This window comes from Centroberyx gerrardi, chromosome 7, assembly GCF_048128805.1.
Source record: "Centroberyx gerrardi isolate f3 chromosome 7, fCenGer3.hap1.cur.20231027, whole genome shotgun sequence".
Lineage (NCBI taxonomy): Eukaryota > Metazoa > Chordata > Actinopteri > Beryciformes > Berycidae > Centroberyx > Centroberyx gerrardi.
In genome coordinates, this window is record NC_136003.1 from 22202689 (window position 1) to 22229154 (window position 26466).

A 26466-nucleotide genomic window follows, 5' to 3' on the forward strand; every position below is an offset into this window, starting at 1 on the left:
GTTCATTTTGTAGGCTATGTACACTGCTAAAAATGTCCATCTCAACAAGTCATTTTACTGTTTCAGGAATTTTCCAAAAAAATATTATATTATAAAAATGCAGAATACAGCAGATCACTGCACTATGATCACAAAGAAGATGTTTGATTCAAGAAAATTCTTGTTTTGCATAGGAAACAAGTGAAATTATATAACTTTAAACAGATTTTAATTTGATTTAAATGACTTTGTACAGGCAGGTTTTGTACAGTGAACTAACACTTTCTCTCTCTCTCTCTCTGTCTCTCTCTCTGTGTGTGTCCCTCTCTCTCTCATTGGTTCTCTCTCTCTCTCACTCACTCACCGGGGTCTCCTCCACTTTTTGTTTTCTTTCTCCCATTCTGTCTTTGCGAGCGGCTCTGTGACTCCCTCCCTCCCTGCCTGGAGTGAAGCAGACACCGAGGTCTCAGAAACCCTCCAGTAGCTACAGCCAGCGGCGCCGCTCACAGCGATGCCCTTCATAACTCTTTGAGATACCCGTCGGAAAGTGTTTGGGCTGCTTTTGCTTGATAACTCTGCTGCAGTTTTATCAAAGAGAAAAAAAGTAAAGGGATGCGCTCTGCCGGTACCCATGGAAGTTGCGGTGATTAAAACAGCCTAATTACTTTTACGGATGGCTGTGTCTCGTCTCTTTGGAAGATGCGTCCGGGCTTGTGAGAGCTTGTTAAGGCGACAAGAGCGGGATAAAAAGTGAGCAACGATGCGGGGCACGGAGCTGCTGCTCGGTTACTTTCTGGTTAAAGTTCTGGTGTGCGACGCGGAAGGCGAGCCGGGTCAGACCCTCGACGGCTTCATGATAGTATCCGGGTTTAACGACTCAAAGGAAGGGGAGAACGGTGTTACCGAGAGCCCGCACACGGAGGACAGGTGCCGGGGGTACTACGATGTGATGGGACAGTGGGACCCCCCGTTCGTGTGCAGGACGGGCAGCTACCTGTACTGCTGCGGGACCTGTGGCTTCAGGTTCTGCTGCGCGTTCAAAAGCTCCCGGCTGGACCAGACCACCTGCAAAAACTACGACACCCCGCCGTGGATGATGACGGGCAGACCCCCGCCCAAGAAAGTGGACGTCGCGCTGGACACCGCCAAGGATAAAACGAACCTCATTGTGTATATCATATGCGGGGTCGTGGCTATCATGGCACTTGTGGGGATTTTCACCAAGCTTGGTTTAGAGAAGACGCACCGCCCGCACAGAGAGAATATGTCAAGGTAGGCCAGATTTTCCAGTGTTAGCCTAATAAGTGTTGATTTTCCAGTGGCAATTATTTGGAGTTGATGAATGTTGATGGGAGTGTTGTTTGTTTACTCAGAGCTGATATGGCTCTGGAGTGGAGATCAAAACGATCTAAAAGTGCAAAACTAACTTTGATAGATGTGGACTTACATAAACGCTGGCACAGTGTTAACTTTTACACTAAAATTGAAATTAACACTGACGATTTTGCTGTGATGTGGCACAGTAGCGCACACCCAGGCAACAATCCGGCAGTCCTGTGATGTAAAAATATATTTACTGCCAGTGTTTGGAGAAAATAACCTACTCATGTACAACTTCAAACAAACGTCAAATGCAATTCACAAAGAAATACATTAAATTACATTGTAACCTCTGTAAAAAAACAACAACAATAAAACAACAAAAACTGTGTCAAACTAACACTATTTTGAAAAAGTAGTTCAGCGGCACTCAAATTATGTTGTGAAAAATTGTATCAGCCTGGAATTTCAGATACAGCAGGCATGCCTGTCAGCATCAACTTCTGGAAATAAGACAAACTGATAATACCCCACCCAACACACTGACGGGTGCAGACGCACGCGCACGCGCACACACACACAAACACGCACGCACACAGAGTTACTGACAACTGCATGTTTTGGGCTGGACTGAATACACCAGTTTCTATACTGAATAGACATTTATTGTGTTCTCATTGTAGTTCTGTGGCACATAATTAGCCCAGTAACCTAAATGTAGTTTCCATCTTTCAAAATGAAAAACAGAGAGTGAAAATGTCTCATTTTTAGGCACTCGTCTCAATAATAAGGTTTGAATATTGCATGATTTCAGTAAGGTGGGGATGATGTGTCTAGTGATTCACCTCAGCCTCACACGTTTTGGGAGTAGAGTGTCCAACACGATATGGTAAACCGATGGTACAGACTTTGGATGAGATGGACTCTGATGGAGGGTTGAATAATGAATTTGATACAGAAGATATTACTGTTGTTGGTTCTTCATCTGAATCTGAGCCTAAGCCAACACCTGTGACACCAGCTCACCACAAAATGCCTGGAAAGTTTAAGATTTCACTTGCACCACATGACCACTGGGACACAGAAGTTTGGGTTGGACAGGCTGTGGACATACACTGTAAATAGCCTTCATATGAGACAAAAGGCCTGACATTATGAAAAGATTAAAGTTACCAGTTGACCTGACAGTAGATGTTAACACATCAGGGTTATTTAGGTGCACAATGTTGGTGGCCATGAAATGTGAGATTCTGTAGATTCATTCAGTTTCAGTGATGAAAAAGTACCACAGTAGGATCCTACATGATTTGAGACATTGTACAACACTTTGTAAGTTTGACCAGAACCTGTACTTGATTTAGGATTGTTTCATGTCATATTTACCAGTCAGGTTATGTAAAATTCATACGTACAAACATAAATCTCTGTAAAAACCTATTTACATGCAGATTATATTTTACAAAATCATGCTGTGGATGATTTTAGATAATTGTATGCTTCCTATGTGACAACTGTGCTGTTTTGCTGTTAGCATGTGAGAGCAAAGAAGTTGTGCGAGTTATGAAAATATCAGTTTTAGAGGCTTAAGGGCAGTTTTGTGCAAAATTCTAGCGCATCTTACAGGATAAAACATACTGCTTGATTAACACTTGAAATATTGATGCCCATTCACCATTGGCTCTAGAATTGGATGGTGGGTGTCAGGGAACTTTTGGTCCCTCTATTTTTCCCACAGCGCTGTCGCCATGATGCATCAAGAGGCAAATTCAGGACAGTTAGTTGAGGGTCAGACGCTTCACTGCTCTATACCTGTTCGCTATCAAGCTTCATCATAGCGCACAGCACTTGAAAATTAATTCAGCAAATCATGTCTGTTGTTTACTGAGCAGTAAGCACTTCATAAATGAAAGCAAACCTTCTATTGTTTGGAAAATGCAAAGTTCAAGGATAAAGCCAGTCATTTTCAACTTGGGCCTTACTTTCCTAATTTATGCCGTCATGACGATTGCTTGTGTTCAAAATTTTGTAACTTACTTCCCTGTAGAGCTTTACCCCCCAGTTCCAAAAAGTGATTAAAACATGTACTTTCAACACAATAACACTCACACTGCAACGGGACCTGCATACATCTGATTTTCCGATTATCCATTGCCTGAAACTTATTGCTTATTATTATTATTATTAAACATATTATTAAACAACTCGTAGAGCATAATTCAAGTGTTCTGAAGCCAAAAGATTGTACTGTGAGTCCAAGAGATTTACACCATTTAGTCTTCACTAAAGCCATTGTTGCATGCGTGTATCCACTCGTCACATGCTGACATGGATTATGCCTTAGAGTTGTAATGTACAGTAATTTACAGCAATGAAAGATGACCTCTCTGAGAGTGTACTTTGTCTCCCCAGGGCTCTTGCCCAGGTGATCCGCCATCCTGCCCCAGAACAGACCGATGACATTGGAATGCATGGGCAGCACTATGAGAACATACAAGCCAGGGCAACGCTCAACAGTCTCCGTAAGTATTGTGGCAGTAGATGCAATGATAGGATGTGTGAACAGTCCCATTTATGATATGGCCCACATGCTTATGACATCCTCAGCACACAGCGATACACAGGGCAACATTTTAGGCAACTCTGATGTACAACTGTGCCTCAGCAGTTGCCTCATCGTTGTTGCTTTAATCACATAGGAACTTTGCTTCCTGTTGTTGGGAGTGCTGCCAATCTACATTGCCCCAAAAATAGTCCAGTGTATCACCACCAAAAAAGCTTTACTGCTGTTCGTAGAAAAACTACGCCAATATTAGCAAATCTCTGATCCTGTTTTGAGAATTGTCCTCTTCAAGCTGTGTTCCAAACAGTTAATTTTAACCATGCCAGGAATATAGACCCAGTAATTCTCATAAATAATTAAGTTTGTTCAAATGTACAATGTATCGACCTCTGCAATAATAAAAATATTGCAGAGGCATATGAGTTTCCTAACAAAGTTAAAAAGTGCAGTAAAAACAGAACAAAACAAGCAATCAGCCAGACTGCTGGCTCAGTCATATGATATGATTATATGATATAACCATATGATACAAAACAGTTAAGAGCAAAACTGTCATTCCCACGGTATCTCTAAGGCGCCATTCTCAGAAGCACTAGGCGCACAGAAGATGCTAGCGGCGTCGCTAAGAGGGGGCGACGAAGAGGGGGAGAGATGATGTGACAATAAATAGGAGGGTATGTGGTTTTGGTTGCCAGGTGTCCAAAATAAACAACCACTTTCCTTCCAAATTTCATTCACTCCTCTTCCTGCTCCTCCGTCTTCGCCGGTTGCGGTTTGACAGGTGATCTGCACTGCAGCGCCTCAAAAGTTGAGCTACTTTCAATACTTTCCGCTCTGTGACAGAAAAAAACACAGCGCTCTGCCAGGCCGCCAAGCGCGAGCAGGCGTGTCCTTCCATTGAAATGCATGGAGTTCAAAGCGTTTCTCCCTAGCGGCGCTTCTCTGCGTGAACGTCCCCTAAGATGACTAATTAAGATGTTATGATCAACATTATTAAAGGCAATGCTGAAGTCAAGTAGAACTAGCATAGAACATTCACCGGCATCTGCCGCTTAAGGAGTAGTAGGAGGGAGGCAGCTGTGAAACTCAAAGGCTTGTTCAACACCACACATTTACTTGCCTTTCCTGAATTAGCTGTTCCAGATAAGAGGGGAAGTGGTGGGAAAAAAAGTCCATTCTAGATAATCCTGTGGGCTGGTAAAGCAATTAGTCATGTCCTCAGCAATCACTTAACATAGTGTGGTAATTATCATGAGCAACCTTAGAGCTCTCTTTCCCAGCTAATACTTATATAGCGGCCTCACAACATGTCTCTCTCTCTCTCTCCCTTTCTCTCTCACTCACTCACAAACACCGCCACCTACACACATGCACACACACACACACACACACACACACACACACACACACACAGAGTAAAGAGTGGTTTTACTAATGCAAATCTGCTTGCTGCCCTGACACCAAGCTGTAGTCATTGAATTCCACACACACACACACACACACACACACACACACACAGGCTTGGTGGCTTCCTGTTAGAGAGTCTGCCCTGTAATCCAAAGGTTGTTGTCTTGAAGCCAAAACTCCTCCACTGTGTTTGGACACAAAAACTGTTTTAAGCTGGGGGCAGCGTTAGAAAATTATAAGCACAATTTTTCTAAAAGTAATTGCATGCCCTAATGAACATTTTTTTGTTGAGGATGCAGTGTATACGAGAGCTACCTTCTCTCCACTCCTCCTTTGTTTTGTAATCTAAAATTAACTGGTCCGGTGTCTTTAAATTGTTGCTGCAAACTGTGGTCTTCCAATATGGCTGCCAGAGGGTGCTGCATGTTACCTGGCAACGCTGCGTTGGATTTTCCTGCCCCATCATATTTACTGTAAATATTACACCGAACTTAGAAATGCAATGCAACTACTAAGCCCAACAAATGAAAGGTGAAGTGTTTTGAGAGCTAGATATCGAGTACCATTCATGCAGTTTTTATTATATGTAGTTACACACTGGCTCAATGTCAACTCCAAATTTTTCTCCCTTCAGCTGAAATTATTTTCACTCCCTACATTAAATTAAGGTGAAGCCTCAGCGCTGACATGGCAGGGGAATAATTTATCATTCTAAAATCAGACAGCTCTCTGTCCTACAGTGCCTCCTCAGAATAATTATCAGTTCATTACCAACCAGCTAACATGTTGACAGCTAAATCAGATCTTCAGAGGGAGCCACTGCATGCTTTCATACAACTAGTATGGCATTTAATATTTGAATTAAATAAAACAATGCATCAATAAATTTATTTGCTTATTTCCCATTATGAAATGGTTGGACTTGGATAAATTAGCATTGAATAAATAAACAGGATGTTCAGAAAGTTTATGCTACTCTCAACATGCGATCCTTGTGAGGTTCAACACAGTGGTGCATCAAATTCTACCTTCAAATCCAATTGTTTCATGTGTGAGAGGGTTTTCCTATACTTCCTGATGGGATTGCCTGCATTTCTCTCAGATTCAAATAAAGAAATTTGCCTCCATGGAATTCCATGTCACTTCACGATATAGAGGATGAAATACAGTGATAGCCATCATAGAAGTCCTCCATTGAAAGATCTATCCTGCAGTGACAGTCCCCCATCACCCCCAGCACTCCCACTTCCCACCAGATAAAGGAAACAAAATGATTTTCCTATTGGTTTGTTGTGAGCTCAACCAGATTTAGTTTTTCATGTTGGTCCAAATGTTTCAACCTATATAGCAATGTTACAAAGTGGTTAGAATACAAAATAAAAAAGAAACAATTTCATTAGTTCAAAATAGCCTAAATAAGATTCATCTTACCTTACTTATAATGAAAACAACTGTTTCCCAGACACTAACCTTTTCTTTTTTTCTTTTGTTCTTGCATAAACCTAGCATATTGTTAAACAGAGGTTTCTATAAGTGAAAGAAATATGCAAGTTAGAAAAAAAAGAGAAAGACAGAAAAAGCTAGTTCGTCACAAGGGTAAACAACTTCTTGTAAGCATTCTATGAACACAGAAAGTGAGAACATGTGGTGGTGGGTGTACATACAGTACACAGATTCCGCATACTCTAGATTCTTAAAGAATAAGGCTTGCTGTAAATAATCTCTTGGCTACTTGAAGATCTCACCCTCACTAAAAATACAGCTTCACAGGTGGCCCACACTGCAAGAAACCTCAATCTTTTCAAGCAGTTTAGTGTTGTGTCCGGACTTAAAATCCCATTATCCTGTGTTTCTCTGGAGCAACTGAATGAAAATGACCAACGGTGTGAGATAATGTGGCATCATTGTAAAACAAGACCAGTCATTCCATATATTTAGAGGTAATGTCACACAAAAACAAAAACAAGGAAATATACAGACAAAGGAAAAATATGTTTATAAGATGAAAAACAAGAATGATACACCTATGATGGTGATATTATATACATTTTGGATTGGGCCTTTACTAATTTAAAAGAATCACCACAGACAATGGAATGTCCATAGCAATGTCAAGAAAAAATTAAAAACTCACAGTTACATCAGCACCCTACTATGTATCACACTTTCAGAGAAAGTTCAAACTTAGTAGCTGCAGTAGATTTCAATACAGGATACTTGCATTCGCCATGTGAGTGACAGAACCTACCATGCCATTATAGCCCACAGCAAATTTATCCCCATTGCTGTTTTTTGACACATAGTAGACTCTAAGGCCTATAACTGTGGATATGGACACAAAAGGAGGCACATCCAAGAAGATCTGCTATTGTATGACTGATTCCTCCCAGTTGATGGTCCGTGAGTGAAATAATTCCTCTGTTCAACAAGGTCAGCTCCAGAACACATACGCTTTTTCTGAGAAGTGGCAGCATGGATTTGTAACGGTCATATTATCTACTATGGATGCTGGATAGAGAATTACTGTAGCATTCAAACTGCCACAGATGTCAGACAGTGACAATGATTACTTTAGAAATGTGTAAAAAGGTTGACATTTTATTCAATATAAATATTATTTGGTATTGAATTTATACATTCCATAACTATATTAAAGAAAGGAATGCTCCTGGGCACAATGTGCTGTGTGACTCTACACCAAACTACACCTTGCAGGGGAGTATGTGAGGGATTCAGTGCAATCAAGTCGGCAACAGCACAGCGGAATGTTTTTTTTCTCTTCTTGACAGCAATCCTTGTAAGGCAGCAAGAGGTGAGGTGATGTTTTGCCACAGGGCTCAGTCCTGTGCTTGTTCTCCAGCTGTGCCTGGTAGTGGCAGGTGTGACTATGGCAGGGCTATAATGGACGGTGTAAACCATAGATCGTGGTGCCTAGCAGTGAATGAAATGCTCCAGAGGGAGCTCTTGTTCGGATCTGTCGCCTGTCAAAGATAACACAAATCTGTCAAGGGCTGCAAGCTCCATGTCCGTAATTTGGATTTTGTGTGCTTGGCTACTTTGGCTACCAATACTACCATGTTCTTGTACTGCTGGTCATGTGTGTACATGGGGCAATTGTGGAAGCGTGGCCTCTTTTTGCTCCAGACAGTCAGCCAAAGAGAACAAAGTCTCCCCTCACCGCCAACACTCCAGTGGTGCATGACAGTCCATTTCCTCACTGCCAGATAGAAATGTATTTCAACAGGGTTACCTCTGACAGCAACTAAGAAATAGCAACCAAATGTACAGTTCAAGTATAGTTATATTTCTCACCTGCCATATACTCTGTACTGTATATTGGAGCTTCAAATCTTTAAGGAACTAATTAGGAATTGAAGATGCAGTGAGCTCTATAAATATTTTGACAGACACATGGGTTGCTGTTTTGGCTCCACTCTCATTTTGTGGAATGACACAATGACTATGAGGTTAAGTACAGATAGTTAGCTTTAATTTGAGGATATTTTCAGTCATATTTAAAGCTGATGACACAGCTACAGTACATACAGTGGGGCTGTTAACCAACTGAATGCCTAGAAACCTATTCCAATTAGTTTCCCCATGTTTTTCAATTTCAACAGGTGTATAAATTTTAGTTTTGTAGGTAATTTGGCCCAGCATTTTAATCTTGGACCTGAGTGAAGATAATTAAACGTCTGCCCAGTCATCATGGCATGAGATTGTCTTCAGTTATGACAAGATCAATTCTTTTTGGGTTGTTGGAGATAAATTGTTGTTTTGTGGGTGAAAAAAGTTAGCTTTGACCACTTGTCCTCTTCTATTCCTTGCTCTTTCATAAACAAATATGGGTTACCCTAATGCATAAAAGCATTACCATCTTGAGAGTCAATGAATTTCAGTGCTTCCTCATGAATTTTTGGAGATCTGTGGAAATCAAATAAGAAAGGTCAAGGCAGGTAATTATCTTGAGATTGCCGACTACTTTACAAGTTTTGAAATTGGCAATTTGCACCTCTTTCTTTCTTTACATTTTCTGTTGAGCACCTCCAGTCATTACTCTCAACTCTGACTGATCACAAGAAGTCCAGCCTTGCATCTATTTTCAAAACCACAGTTATTCGCTAACTTGATCATCTTGTTTTTATCGCCCCATCATGAGTGCCATTTCCTAATGTCCCTGAAAAATGCATTCTAACTAGAAGCCTCATAACGGCATGCATGGCTCTATAACCACAAGGTAGACCCTTTTAGTAATGAATTAAGGTAGCTGATGTTGCTCTGGATAAACTGCTGAAACATACAAGCATGTTCCCCAAATATTCATAGCTTGAGACAGTGGCAGTTAGTCAGCTACCAAAGTGGCAGATTGAAGTAGGATGAAGATTGGACAGTTGATGCTCCTTCTCATTTAAAGGGGCTGAAGAGTGGAATGAGTTGCTTCTACCTTATCAGTCAAACTGACCTAACCTGAATGGCTTTGGAGGGAAGGCTAGGTGAGGCCAGGATTGGTTATAGGGTCTGAAATCGCTTATTGCAGGTTTAAGAAATGTATCAGGGTTTGATTGATTACAACATTTTTTCAACTTTATTTTAAAATGATGGGCTCTATTTTCATGACAGTGCATGGTGGAGGTGTACTAGCGAAGTGACTTTTTTGTTTCACACAGGTTTTTCCCTCACCAGCACCCGTTTGGTATTTTGGTGACTTGCCATGACCTTGACTGTGCTGAAGTGGGAGGAGCGGTGCAGTAGGAGGTGTGTCAGTAACGATCAAGCAGGACGATCAAGCAATTTTGGTGTCAAGGATGACTTTTCGCTTGCGTCAGCCTCTGCTCAGACCAGGTCAACGCTGCATGGTGCAAAGCGCAGTCTGTTCTATGCTATTTTTGTAGCTTTACCAATTCATGCACACATGAACAGATCCTATTCAAAAACTTACCAATGCTTTTTGTGGATGATATGCTGGCCAATTTGACTTGATATAATTTCTGGGGCTGGCTGGTGGATGCCCCCCTCCCGTAGCCAAACTGTCCCTACGGTTCGCTGCTGACTTCTGTTTGGCTCTTCACCTAATATCATTGAACTGTGTCCTACATTGGGCAACAGCTCTCCTAGGACCAGAGCAATACATGTAAACCAAATGTTATTATGGTGTCCTATATTCACTCGTGGCGATTCTGCACCTCCCGCAGAAGGACATCAGTTCTCTCTTGGGAGAAGCTCTGCTCCAGACTGTTCTTTCCATCACCAAATTGTCACTGCGCCATGGTGCAGAGCACACTGCTTTTAAAGGGAAGGAGAAGAGGTGAGTTGATCGATCATTATTGAAGCCTGTCCCACCACACCTACTGATAATCTAGGCTATTCCTCCTAATCCAATCCTGTTTCCAATTACCAAAAATCAGTCCCAACGTCCAGTGCAGTCGTGTCGTGCAACTTTGACTGCGCTTTGAACAGTGTGCCATTGATTTACAAAAATAGGACCCTATGTCTTAAACCTGTGAATTAACAAAATAAAATGCCATGCCAAAATTGCATCTAACAAAAATACAACTGACCACATATTTACTTCAGCTATTACTAACCTTGCAAAACATGCAAGATAACTGCCGAGGCTCTGCCCAATTTAAGTACATCACATTAAACATTAAGACTCGATATAGGCTAGCCTACACGTTGAGGGGATGAAGCCAGGGTCAGACAGGCATTCTTTCATTATTTTTCCTCAAAACCCTTTCCAAGTCTGCAACTTGCGTAACATTTTTTTGTCAGCTTTATTTCTCCATTAACAGTACATGGGCCTGCAACATGGAAGCAACTTGAGAAACCAGATGCCAGAAATCCAGTCATGATCAGAGACATCACTGTTGACCACCTTGTTTCTGTGTTTATCAGAAAGGAAAAGTTGTCCACAGGCAGACCCTGTGGTCACATCACCTGTCAGCATCCAAATTACATACTACTGATGCTATATGACTCGCCTCTGGCTGCAACATTGTTGCTACAGAACAGGCACACACAATTGATAAACAGAAACTACAAACCAAGCAATGGCAGAAAACAGGGTTTTACACAGAAACGTAATACATTTTAAGTCAACTGACTGGCATGTAGAATGTGTTTCTCATTCTATTTACTAACAAGGCAGCTCAGCAACAATGCCAAATTGATAGGCAACCGATCTCAAATTCGCTTACATCTGCTGCTGCTATCAGCCTGCATACTTCCATTCCACTTCACTGCCATTAGTTAGGTCCCTTTAACACCAATGTAACTGACTCTCATTGCGTTTTCAACCCAACGGCAAACATTTTGTTCATCTTGATTTTATTAGATATAATTATGTACAATTACGGACATGTTTTTTTTTTTTATAACCTCAATTTTTAAAAAGGTCAGTAGGTAGTCAGCTCCTCTTACTGTAATATTTACTTAATTTAGACAGCAAGGAAGCTATCTAGGGCACAGGATAGGTGAGACACAGGAGAGAAAGTTTTAGCAAGATTTGATCCTTGGTCAGCAGGGGTTTTAACTTTTACACATTTTATGTACACAAAAAACTTTATTTCAATTAATTCAAGTAGATTTTCTTAACTAATTAATTCCTGGGTGAATTTACTGTATATGTCTGTATTATCAAAATATGTTTAATACATGAAAATAATTAATACATAGTCAGGCTTCAGTCTATATCAACTCAACTATGAATAAGTGATAATGTGCACATACAGTAGTGTGATATAGTGTGTGATGTTAAGAGTTTAAGGAGTCTGACAGAGAAACGGAGAGATAGTGACAAGGAGAGAATAAAATATTTTCATCACTAACTTGAAAGTAGGCTGCCTGTAAATAAGAGCGCCCTTCTCCTTGTACCATTTATTTTGGGGCATTCAGCTCCCAAAATACTCTCTTAAATCTTTTATGAGTTCCAGGGAGGTGTCTGTGTCTGGAGTGTTAACTCGCTTATTTCCCGCAACAACCATGGAGTCTTTAACCTTACAAGTTTCCAGAAATGGCCTACTTTCTTCCACTAGCTGACATAAAAGCTATGACTTTGACACAAATGACACACAGTCGACACAAAGTCAGATAAACAATAAGGAGGGCGGTAAACAAGTACCTACATCAGCCCCTCAATTCTAAATTGTTTTTGGCATCCTGAGAATACCAAAGGGACACCAGATGTTAACAAAAGCACTGTCCTCATTCATCAATTGCAGTGCAATCTATTTGTATCTTACACGCTATTAGAAGGAATTTGAGAGAATAGAGACATGCAGACACCGTAAAAAGATTGTGACAAATAACACATTGTACTGCAGTTTTTATATCAATAATTATTCACTTTCTGTGGCAGTCAACCTATACGTTGATTGCCACAGAAAGTAAATAATATTGACCGTGGCTGAAGTATCAGACACAGGCCCAAAGGTCAGGGGAGATCAGTCAAACCCTACTGTTTAAAAACTGGCAACTGAGTGGGTGACCCAAAAAGGCCCAGAACCAAACAAATAGTAACTTAAAAATAGTTTTACATGGTTGAATGAGCATACCCGCTATTAAAACAGAGCGCAGAAAAGCTGAAAGAAAATGGCACAGTAATAAACTATGTATTTTTTATTTTTGTATGAAGGAATTGATGACAACTCACTAACTTTAAGTTGGAAGAGAATTACCGTCAGCTACCAAAACCCATTCAGCTAGAATACTGTGGAGATTTTGTTGTGTAATATCACTGCACTGTGTATATATGTAACGTGTATATGTAATGTCTTGAAATGTAGCATCTGCTTCTACTTATCGTTTAGCGGTCATGCTTCAGGGCTCCCAAACATGAGTGAACACTTTCCAATCAAAATATCGTCCTCTCAACTGACCCCAAACTGCAGTGCAGTTATTCCACAGCTTGCTCAAGCTATACGAGGGGAGAAACTATCATAACAATAGGCCTACTGCTACCCATCTCTTTATGTGCTAGAGGGGCTGGTTGATATATTAGGCTTTTACCAAAGCCCGTTGGCAAGACATCAATCACCATCTTGTCCCCAAAAAAATGCTTTTAAGTGTATATTGCTCAGGTTTTAGTGCAGGTATAGCTGTATACAGTTTCTTGATAACTGCTTCAATCGCAAGATCAATGTTTACATTTTCATCCGCCATTGCTTACTCTGGACTTCAGACTTTGCACTGACTGATCACACCATCATCCAAGACCCTGCCCACAAATTGAATAATCCAATCAAAATGCCAGAACATGCCAGTGATCAAGCTGCCCCCTTCAACGTGGAAGCAACCAGACCTACGAAACATCAAAAAATTCAAACAAAGTAGGTGTGGCTAACATGCGGAAACAAACAATTTTAAGGAAAAACGAATGTAAACACAGGCACTATGGAGGGCTGGGGTCAGCTAAGTAATATCAAACAGGCTGCCACAAATTTGGTTGATTTTGGATCTGAAAGATTTCCTCTGGAGCACCACTTTTGTTTGCGATATTGTTTTCCCCCACGATGGCCGTGGCTTTCAAAGTGTAACGCACTCCGCAGTGTCCCTATATAATCTAAACTCAATGCCTATGGTTAAATTAAGCTATTTAAGTCTTAAATTCATTTCACTTCAAGAATAGTCTTATATTTCATTCTACCTTTTTTAAAAAGCTCTGAGAAGTCTGAGATTTGACTTGGGGGGCCAAGGAACTCAAAATATTATAGTGTTGAATATTCATGATTATGTTAATACAGATAGGATATAATGAAGGTATTGGTCAAAAAGTATAAGGTCATATGAACCAGACTGAACAACCAACAGAGATGCGTAATAAGAGGAACCACCTTCTTCCTCGAGGACAAGTTATTATTTTGTCAAGGCCACAAGTCAATATTATCTATGAGATTTGGGCATTTTCACATTTCAGGCTCACAGGTGTGTGAGAAACACACAAGATGTTACTTATAGAGTTTAATGTTATAATGGTGAAGCAGATTCAGTATTCTTGAGTTTTAGGCACTTAAGGTGTAAATATGGGTCAAAGGTTACATTAAGTGAGCATATGGGAATTTTGCTTAGTATTGATACTTTTCCATTTCTTCCTCAATACTGTTGAAGGGACCTTCAGGAACTAGTTTCTCACAAACACTAAAGCCTTAATGAGGGGTTTTGAAGAGGAATCCATTCATTGTTTTTGCTTTGAATAAGTTGTCATCTGTAAATGTGAAACAGCTGTGGTCTCTTTCTCAATAACTACAGTTTTAATGAGACTTTCAAAAACCTAGCAAATACAGGAGCTCCAATTTTGACACTGTTATATCAAACAATTCCTTGGACCATCTGCCACCTTGAATGACCTCCAAATGTTGTCTGACTCATTACACCACACATGACCCAGTAATATCTGTTCTTGAGGTGTGGTGTAGTGAAACTGTTGAAGCTGTCTTCTGCATCTTTTCATGAGACAGCATCGATCATTACATAGTCCTTTCCAAATTAATTAGCACAGTAATGAAGTTTCCCACTGACCAGTGGGGAATAAGGTCCTAATTAACCTAATTTCTGTATTAATTATCTGTTTTTATCATAGATATTCTAGACCAAGGAATAGTGGACTCCTCAAATTTAAAAGTTTGTAAACTTTAACCATTAACAGTTGCAGTCCCTTTGAAGTTTGTTGGTGGTTGTCAAAGGCTTGATTCACACCTCTCTGACTAATTTCTTACTACCCTCCTCCAGTATCATCTCATTAATTACACTGCTAAATCAAATAAACACCATACTTTTCTATTGAAATATTTTTCTCCTCTCTTTCAAGACTAGTATAATAGTTTTTTCTCTACTTCTTTCACAGACAATTTTAACACAACATTAATTTATAGCTTGGTCACTATGGATCAGTTGTGAACGATAATATCCCTTGTTTCATCGTTTCCTGTCATCTGATGGCCTTTCACAAAATGTCTAAATGATAGTTGCATGGGAACACAGTGATAAGTGACAGGTGGGACAATGGACCAAATTAACCCTGCACAGTGCAGAATGTTAAGGACACAGTTACAGGGTCCCTGGTATGAATGGAACTGGGAAGGTTACTGTCAAAATGTATGAATTCTAATTCATGGTATAGCTAAACTGCGCAGCCTTAGATAACTTACTTATTCTTACTTATTATATTGCAATTGAAACATTTACATGCACACCAATACCCCAACTGGGAGTGATCAGCTTAAGTCAATATTTCAATTATAATGTTTACATGGTTTGGAGTAATACGATTTCTCTAATAACCCGGTTTACATGGACTCATTTAAAAATCAGTACATTACTTGTCACTGCACTACGAAAGCTGAGAGCGGCCATGGTTGCTCATATATTTTTTAATCCCATTATCTCCAGATCACGACTTAGTATGTTACTGATTGTAGTTGCAATTTCTACCTGTATCACACCTTGATTGAATGCATCGATGAATCCTGATCTCTCCTCTTTAATCTTTCTACACATTGGTAACACTATCAGGCTTACTAGGTTCAGCAAAACCATTAATTTGAAATAAAGGGCAACCACGGCTGTTCTCATCTTCTGTACTGCACTGTACCATGTTGTTTGTTTTGGAAATACAACTAGCGGATTACTGCGTCAGCTGATAGAAAGGCGTTTACATGCCACAAAAAATAGAAAGATTGAGCAGAAATCTAGCTGTGTTAACCGTTATGCTTACTCTGATTATGACCTTACTCCAATTAAGGTAATCAGATAATTGTGTTTAAGTGACACTTTCAATAGTCGGGAGTATTGCTTTAATCAGGTTAAGACTGAATTATTAGTGTGCATGTAAACGTACACATTAAAGTAAAGATTTTTAATAAAAAAGTGTGTGAATGTGTGATAAAGTGTGCTTGAGTAGGTTTATGGGTCAATCTTCATTATAAATAAAGTTAATTGATGTGTATTGTGGTGAGAAGATTTGATTATGTTGTAACAAATTTGAGAAGTCTGTGATTTCAAGTAGCATAGAGTTACACAGGCTATTTTATTTATAATTCTGTGCTACTTTTTAATTTTGAACTTGAAGTTTGTATTTTTTATTTTTTTTGTAATGAATGTAAGATGTAATGAATTTGAAAAGGCCGCTTTTGTTATTGGTCAAGCTGAACTACAAAAGCCATGATGAATGAATAATTAATTACTGATCAAAACTATACACATGAAGTATTTATCCACCAATTTAGTCTTTGTATTTGATATCTCTTTGCAAAATAACTGTTGTTATCAAGGTGGCAGCACATTCAACAGTCCTCAAACTCCACTAACCTCCTCCAATTTAAGCAGTAGAAGATGATACTCTGAACATCTGTTTGCTCTGTCATGCCAGCAGGCAGGGGGCCAGTCTATTTGCTGTGCACCCCTCAATTTACCAGATGTCTACTGTAGGATTAGTACAGTCTTACAAAGAGCAGTCATGACTCTCCAGCTGGGTCTCCCAGAAAGGCCTAGTTCTGGGAAAGTGATGCAACCAAGTCGATGAAACAATTATTATTCTCTATTTACATCCATCTGTCAAGCAGATTTACATCTTGGGCATTGGATATCATGTAACTTTGCTTTGGACTATAATTTGCTTGGAGGAAACCAGGTAAAAAAAAATTAAACTGAGATAGGATTAGCACAATGGATCCTGGATTGCGCTGCTTAATGATTTGTATCCCTGGGCTAACATGAAGAGATGGGCTCACTGGAGAACAGAAAGGTTTGGCTAATGTGGCATTGAGATAGACCCTGCTGAGATAGACTATTGTCAGGGCATATATCTTGAATCTTATGTTTATGTATCTATGTTTATCAGAAATTCTATAATCTATTAATGCATATATGCACATTTTCACATCATACACATAGGTTACCTATATGGGTAAAGTCAATTTGTTTTTACAACGCACATCTGCAGTTTCTGTACATACTGTATAGTATGTATACAGTATTATTTCTTCATATTGCCTTACTTTTTTCATCTGTTATATATTTTACTTGTATCACTTTTCATTTGTTTTCATACTGCATATGCATATTGTTTGTATATTGTCAAGTCGGTATGTATCTTTCATATCTTAAAGGAAAATATCAGATAAAAGCTTACCTAATACAGTCATGTGTAAAGCACAACTTACTTCACTGATAGCCATCACCTCATTCATGTGGGTGTAAAACATCACCAATGTTTAATGATACCTTTACTCCATGAATATCAGAGTCAAGTTACAGTCTGCGCACAAACCTCTCATGTTGCAAATATTTCGGGCTATTGTATCACATGCTTGCAGTTCCCAAAGTGCTCTGGGAAAATACAATACCTCAACATTGCATTAATGGTTTCTGTTTCCCCTCCTTCAGACGGCAGCCAGATGAACAATGTGGGACCAGGATCAACTTTGATAACACAGCCGTACCCTGCTCTGGGACAGATCACTAGCCCCTATGATCAACAGCAGCCTGGCAAGGACCTCAACAAGTATGCCTCGCTCAAGGCTGTGGGTAAGACAGGGTTTATAGTGAACCATAATAATGAAAAACAATAATGAATACATTGCATCCTCTATAAATAAAAGTGTAATCTAGTCAGTGTGTCCTATATCAAATTAGGAACAGAAATATCAAAGTATAACTGAGTGCACTGGAAATATTCTGACCTACAGCGTAGTTTGACATCTAATCCGAGAAAACATGAGGACAGGTAAATCAACTGAGTTTATAAATGAGCTTCTGAAATGTTTCATGAAAAGTTTCATGTAATCACGATAAAAATGACCTGATTAAATGTGGGCTAATTAACACGATTCTCATCTCTTGTCTCAACTGGAGAAAAACACATGATTTGCTAGTAAAATGTTCTGCCAGCTGTAATTATCATTGAGCTTCATCACCCTCCCTCTCTTTCTGTCCTAGCATTCAAATGGTGAAAGACAGTACTTCTCCAGCACTGGCTGTTTGAAGGAGTTTTTCACTCATCTCTTTCATTTCTCATCTACTTCAGCCGCACTAAGACAACTGTTTACTCATGTGTCTCAGCATGTGTTGTTAGATATGTAATTCAAAATTGCAGTTCCTTTGCCTGTAGATAGGATCCGATTCGTTTTGAATCTCCATCAAATACTGTATCCAGCTGACAGACATCCTTGTCAATGAAGCCATAGTCCATCAATGTCCACTGAAAAGTGCACTGATAGTTTATTTATAGAAATAAGTTTCTTGTCCTTCTCATGCGATAATCTTGTAGTAGGCAGCCAGTTCCTAGACAAGTAGCATTTCAAAGAAAGCATCCAAAAGGAATTATAGACATGATAATAGAAACTATAGTAATCAAAATGATCCACCTGTGCTAAACAATACTGCTCAGTGAGTTGGTGCTCAATCATGCTTTTACAACTCCTTGCCTAAACGTGAAAACACGTTAGAATTCAAAATATGTAAAATAAAAGCACCTTGCTGCAAATCATGAAAACAAAAACATGCAAATCAAAATGTCCCATGAATTATGTAAAACAAAGGTGTGATGAAGGAAATAAGAAAAAAAACTGAAAAGCAAAATCTCATTGAAATGGATGCATTATAGCAGAATGACAAGTAAATTACCCACTTCAGAGTAGGAGGGAAAGTACTGTCATGTTATGCATTAAGCATGATGACCAATGGTTGTTACACAGAATCTAGCAATTCTTCAATACTATCTTATTCCCTAAACTGTTTGTGCTGATAGAAGAATGTTGTTAACAGCCAAATAAAAGACTTGTATGGAAAAACAGTCTATCGGCTATAGTGGAGTGGAGCGCATACAGTCAGACCTTGGATACTTACCAACACTCAACAAAATAAAATATCTTTGGTAATGAAGGGTCTGTCTGCCCATGCATCCCAATAATTTACCACTAAAGTCTACATTAAATACAAACCTCAAGGCTGTTAGCAAGCATTCCATAATTTAGTGGTTCCCCAAGAATTTTAAAAGAAATTCTTACCAGCATTCAAAATTTGACATGACTACTAAAGCGAAAAACAAAAACAGGAAGAATTCAGTTAGAAGTGAAGTGATCTAGATTCCTCTGCTTTTACCGATGCCAATGCCAACGGTTTCATTACAGTAGAATTTAAAGAACAGTTGGTCATACAGTTCATTGACCTCTATAGTCAGCGTTACCAGTATTATAACTCCTAAACATGAGTTTAGGAGAGTTAGAGAGTTAAAGTTAGAAAGAAATTGCTTTAGTAAATAAAAGAAATAGGCAAATGCAAAGTAAGGAGTAATGGTATTCATGGATCTGCATTTCATCTTGCTTAGCACAAAGTGAAACGGGTCTTTTTATGGATGCTGCCTGAATCAGTTAGAGGTGTTTTACAGACCTAGCCATGGAAGGGATGACAGCTATCAGCATGCACATAGCAGGTCCAATCACGTAAAACTGGCATGCAGATCGGCACACTCTCTTTGTGATACACAAAAGCAGCTGAAGCTTCTCTACTGCTAATCTACTGTGTGTTTGAGTGCCGTCAAACAAACTGATCATTGGGGAAAATAAAAATAGAGGAAATCTTAGCTAATGAGGTTGGGGATGGGAGACAATCAGGTGCAATCAAAACACAAATGAGTTTGGGGGGAGGTGGTGGGGTGCAACTACACTATACAAGGTGAGCCTTGTGAGCTTCTGTGGTCCTACGATATATGTTAATCTGCCAGCACCGATGTGGGTTATATTGAAGTATCTGGTGCTAAGGAAGTGCTACTCCTCACTGGGTCTCATGTCCCTATTCCGGTACCATGACTTGTGATCCACAGCACAGATACAGCCTGCTGCTGATGAAGAGAACACAGTAAAGGTCATCTGGAAGACATTTCATTAAAAAAAAGTCTGAAATGTTAGAAGAAAATTGAAAGGACTAATGCTGGAGCTTGGTGTGCTGAGGCTCAATTAGTGCTGAATATTGTTTTCATACACTGTCGGCACCTGATTGGAGACATGAAATCACACCAGGGTGGTTGTTACGAGCTAATTATGGAAGATAATTATGGCAAGACATATGCCAAAAGACTTGTTCAAGATATACAGTACAGTGGTCTACTGGCAAACATCAAAGCTTTATCGAGTTCCCAATGTTGCATTAAAATAGGATCATATGCTGAGATATCAAAAATATTCAGTATACCTTTGAGTAAAATTATTCACTGACCTTACACTACATATTCAGAATCGTTTAGTTGCCACAAGTTCATTTTTGTCTTATGGTGACATAACGTCATAACGACATAATATTTTACCATTTACCAACATACTTTTAGAAGTTTAATATAACCACCACAATTTAGTTCACATTCTTAACATTTTACTGAAAAATAATAACCACATCAATTCACAATTAGTAATTGGTATTGTACTATTGAAAGTTCATTCATTTATATGGGTCATTCTCAAAATATTGACTGTTGGTTAACTGTTCAATCCAATAACAGATGTTTAAGCATCAAAAAGTCTATTTTTAGCCGCCTCTCCAGCTCTGTTTTTCAAACACACAATGGGCACAATGTAGTGGTTTGTGAAGGGGAAAAGTGACAGAATCATCATGCTGTTTATCTGTGTATTTTGTAGCGGAGAAAGCTAATGACAACTTCTACACCAACCGGCGGCATGCGGTAGAGATGACAACCAAGGGCAGCCTTCCCATGGAGCCTGTGGATATGGAGCCAGAGCCAAGTAATCCTTACAGCCCGCCCAGACAGCCCTCTGCAAAGCAGAATGGACACAAGCACAAAAGCAGTAAGAGCCACAGCTCCCAGTCTCTGGCCTATGGCTCCAGCTCCAACACTATTGTCAGCCCAGGGGTGCTGAAAGTCTGGGAGAGCAAGGACGCGCTGGGGCTCCGACAGACCTACGGCCCAAAGAAACACTGCACCTTAGAGAAGGAGCTGCACACCACTCGCTATATGCCTCCACAACCATACTTTGTCACCAACAGCAAGACAGAAGTGACTGTATGAGGGCTTGTCTCACCGCCAGGCTTAATAGAGAGAGTGGAGTGAAATTAGAGGGAGAGAGGAAGAAGATAGTGTTGGTAAAAGCCTGCATTAGGGGCTAGAAGAAGACAGTAGCTGTTGACTGTGGGTGGTGGTGTTGTAAAGAATCAATATGGCTTGTAATGTGTGAGGTTGTGCATGTAATAAGTAGCATTTAAGACACCTGCAAAAGGTGGAGCGTAACCACACTCTGATACAATACCACACACATCCAAGGAAAGTCACAGTGATGAATATGTTGCAATCAATATTCATATAATCCAACTTCTAAAACCCCCAAAAAAGCCTTAACTGGTCCTCTTATGGATGGTTAAGCTAATAAAGCTGATAGTTCTGTGATGAGAGAAATTGAAACTGTACAAGTGACATTCAATATTTACTGAGGTATTGAAGGACCTGAAAAGTACAGTATCTTATGTAGTTTATACTAAAACCACATTATCCAAATGAGGAAACCTTCCTTATACATTTATCTAATTATGGTTGAATAGGCTTGGATTAATTGGGTATTGACGAAGTGCTTCCTCAGACAATTTGTAGATGTTGTGGAGAATGTCTTGGCACTGTTTGCACTCTACAGAGTAGAAATAAATGTTCCCATTCAGTCTTAGGTGCTGGGTCAAGTACAGCGTCTGAAATTACCTTTTTTGGCTCACCTGCCCAGGGCTGCTAAACTAAAAAAGATATGACCTACCAAGAATAATTTTTACCAGCCAAAATAATTAATATGCGTTTTTCATAGAAATATGTCAGCCTACCCATTTTCAATGCTATTACATGTATAGAATCAGGTACTGGGAGAAACATTCAATAAAGAGATGAGAAGAGGTTTTGCTCACTAACTTATTGATTATTCACTTAAATTGTCATTAAGTGCAACAAAATGAAACTTAATCAAATGATCAAAGACCTTATATATTGACGTTTTCAAATGTTATTGTCTCTGACCCTATTGTCTGTGACCCTTATTGATTTATCTGCCAAAGACAAATTTTAGACCCTGGTCAAGTGTGAATCAGCAGAAAATTGACCCAACTTGCACACTACTACCTGTGTTTTCACCACTGACGAACATCAGACCTGACAGAGCTATGATGGATTGAAATATTATCTGTGAGTTTTTCTCATAGTAAAAGGTGAAAAGGCAGTTAGTGGTGTGTGGGTTTTAGCCACTATCTTCAGTTCACACTCTAGCCAAATGTAAAGCTCTCAGTACATTTCAGAAGTGGTTGTTTATCAGTAAGAACACAAATCTAGCTTAATGATGGTGATTGACTTTTTGACAGCTGACAGTGCATCTATAGACTTTGTTAAACTGGATCATTAGTCACAAATTAATGTGATTCTAGGGCTGTACCTTCCTCTCAATATGAGCTGTCCAAAACATTACTTACATTTGTACTGTTATTCAAAATGACAAATGCTTCAACTTGTAAACATGTCTGACATCAGTTGACACATCAGTTTTAGATGGACATGACTATCGCTGACTTAAATAAGTTTTTATTTAATAGTTAAAAGGGAATCTGTCTATTTGATGGCCCTCAAGACATCAAGGTGATCCACAATAAGTTATTCAGGTTCATTTCCAAAATACTATAGGCCTACATCCATTTTGGAAAGAAATAATGAGCTGACTTCATCATTCAGTATTTCTAAAATATAGAGGATCCAGTCTGTGAAGGTGTTTTTTTGTTGACTTAAATTAGTATCCATTAAAACGTACCAGAATCTGTTGAATTTTGTGAATGTAGTGTCACTTTATTCAAGTGGTGGATATTTCATTTTGGAGGGAAACTTTTCAAATGCATTCAAACCAAGTCACTGCCAATAGATATCCTACTGATATATATTTCTATGATCACTAGGAGAAGCGTAGCTGCAGAGTATTGAACCAGTGTTGTATTGGTGTAATAGTGCCTCTCATCAGTACCAGCATGTATGTGATTATCCTAGATTATAGATGACATGGAGGAGTTGAAGCCCCAGTATTGAAACAATGGTTGGTCTTATTCCTAGTAATCTATGTCCACCTAAAAAAAATCATGTTTTCAATGTAAAGACGATGGCCCAGAGCTTTGCACCATAGTTAAAACTCTTGTCTTTTATTCAAAGTTTGAGTATTTTTAAGTGTTTTAAGTGTTTTTAAGTTTTGAGTGTTTTTCTTAATACCAAATGTCAAATTTATTGTATCTTACTCCGATATTTCAGTTTGGCAGAACATTTTAATTTTTAGTGCACAATATTCCACAGAGGTTCATGAATGATCACCTACCAATATTGGCTGCTTTGGGAACCTGTAGTTAGCAAAACTCACTTTCATTTTGAAAATATTGTCTAAAAATGTCTAATACACTACACTACTAACACCTGTACAAATATATAACAGTAGATGTTGGTAATATTGTTGTATTCTGTATCCTGGAATATACATTTTAAAAAGTAATGTTGCCTGGTTGCAAAACTCAATATGAGCAGGGGAGAAAGCCTGAATGCCAGTGGTGACAGCTGATGCATCAGTGATGGAGGTTGACAACTCCTGAATTTCTATATGGGAGCACACTGAAAGTAAAAATGTTCAACCAATGAGAGAAATTCCTATTCTTCCTAACACAAATTTATATCACTACACAAACATACGGGCCAATTAAATGCATATAGACATCTCTGGAGTTACAATATAGTTCTGCTGTTCTTTCCACTTTTTTATTTCTGTTGATTGGCCCTAGCAACATATTACATGGCAATATGTACCTGATATTAGATTAACAATTACAAAACTAGTTGAAAGTAGTAGTAGGAAAACACCCCCAAACCCTCTGCCATGAGCCCACATGGTTGCAGAGAGGTTTTGACACCTTTTCTTATCCCAGTTCATGCACTGGACCAACAACACATTGGCACAACATATTGACACATTGTAATTCATACCACTTAGCAAAATGTTTTTAATAAATAAAGGGCCTCTGTGCAATTGGTCAGGTGCTGCACTGCCAAGCAATACAAGGGATGCCCACGCCTTGCCTGTGGGTCTTAGTCATGCCACTGTGTATTTCAGGCAGGCAGCTGAGGACAAAGTTGCACAAAAACAGGCGTGAAGTGGGAAGTGAGTGTTGAAAGTTATATTGTTGTGTGTCTTCTCAAGTCCAAATCTTACCAAATGCCCCTTAAAGCCAAAAATATGACAAGGAAAGAAATGACACCTAATGATGCAGATTGTTATAATTGGATTAGCTGTTGTCTCACAGACTTACAAACTAACTGTATTCACTATTTTCCAAAATATGTATATCCAGTGCACATAATTGTCCTTTTACATGATTAACCAACTATTTCAATGTTTATTTCACAATTGTATGAAATCTGCTATACACACTATTCAGACTCAACTATCACATCAGCTGAGGTTTTACACAGATTCTTTCATTTAAGCAAACATTGTGGTATAATCACTACTATTCACTGTTCTTCTTTTGTGGATTTTTTTTGGTCAAAGATACTGAAACCTATGTTATTATTAAGGTATCCTATATTTACACATTAAGATGTACTGTAATACTGCAAATCAAAAACATAATGTCTATAGTACCTGTTTGTATTGCAAAATCCAGTAGTTGGCAACACAACCAATTGCCTGGGAGATTGTTGGGGCAGTTATAATATTTTACAAATGGGTGATAGAAGTGCTGGACATTGGCTAAAAATGAATCTTCTTCTATGAAGTGCTGCATAGAAGATCTAGAGAAAGACTTTGTATTGGTAGAGATGAATACACTTATGTTTTGGTCAGGTTCAACTGAAAGCTTCCCATGGCCATATATAGTACACTATGATGGCAATCATCTCTTTGTGTCACTCTTTACTCATTATCAGAATATGCATCTGAATACTTGCTATACTGAATGTTGTTATATGTCTCTATGTGCAATACAAAGTTACTTTGGTTCAAGATGCCCCATAGAGTATATTCATTATCTCTGTGTTTAGACAGTTCGGATCTTCCAGTTATCCAGAAAAGTCACTGAACTAAGCACTTAAAGTTTTCCATACATGCTATGTGCAGTAAAAGTATAATCCCCATTTTGCTAGTGTCCTGCAAAAACCTTGAATCTCCAAAATGTCACTTTTCCGGCAATTATAAAAACTGTAATTGTACTGAATTACAATTTTACCATTGATACTGCTGCATTTTGGTATTATGCAATGTAGTTTCGATGTAGTTGGATAAGTCCAAGGGTCATGAAACATTTTCTAAATGTGGAGAACCTTGTGAGCTGTAATTTACAGTGATGCAAGATTTCTGCAGGATACCGGTCACTGATGATGTCACGTTATTTTCATGTATAAAATATTCCATTGAGCAACTGTGGCTCAGCATAAGACAATATCAGTGAACTTCATTTAACATTCCAACTGACTGATGAATAGGCTACTATTTAACCTCTTCTTATCAATAAAGCTATTACAGCTTTTGGCATTTTGTAATTGGTTTGTTCAATTGATTTACCACATTCATTTTAACAAAAACAAAACAAACAATTGGCTGATAGCTCATTCAAAACAATAACGGGCCTAGTATGCCAACAAAGAAATATGAAAGATATTTATAGACATAAATACTATTGGCATGCACTCAAAAAAGAAAAAAAAAGGTTCTTCAGAGGTTAGTTGTCTGTAATCACGGTAGCATTTTTGGTGCTTAATGAAACCTTTTTTTGGTAACTTTCTTTTTTTTTTTTTAATAATGGTTCTATATAGCTGGTTCTATGGGCTGTCCCCATGACCCTGCACCACATGGTATCACAACAGTATGGAAAACATGGATAGCCCTTGATTGCAGCCAAAGGACCTCTTTCATACAGTATACTACGGTATATAGGACCTTTTGTTTTTAGAGTGTGTGCCAGTTGTAAAAGGTAAAGTGTCATTATATTGTCCACATTAAAATTATTTTTAATAACTTTGTCTCTTTTCCAGATTTTCTTAGAGGAGGCATGTCCCTAATTGTCCTTGATAGTGTGTATTATGGTTATATAACTTGACCTGGTTGATGGGCTGATTCCCCAACTGCACTGACTGCATGGTATTTAAAGTAGACTCTCATCTATCTGGCTCATGGCGCTAAAATCCTGGTTACATTACAAACATC

General features: G+C 38.9%; 1 protein-coding gene across 1 annotated transcript; it reads left to right on the forward strand.

The window, feature by feature from the left end:
* Positions 1-739: 739 nt before the first annotated feature.
* Positions 740-21281, forward strand: shisa9b (shisa family member 9b). The gene is made up of 4 exons (XM_071920712.2): positions 740-1251; positions 3709-3818; positions 17648-17788; positions 20893-21281. The coding sequence occupies exons 1-4, from the start codon at positions 740-742 to the stop codon at positions 21279-21281; spliced, it is 1152 nt and encodes a 383-aa protein (XP_071776813.1).
* The last annotated feature ends 5185 nt before the right edge of the window (positions 21282-26466 follow it).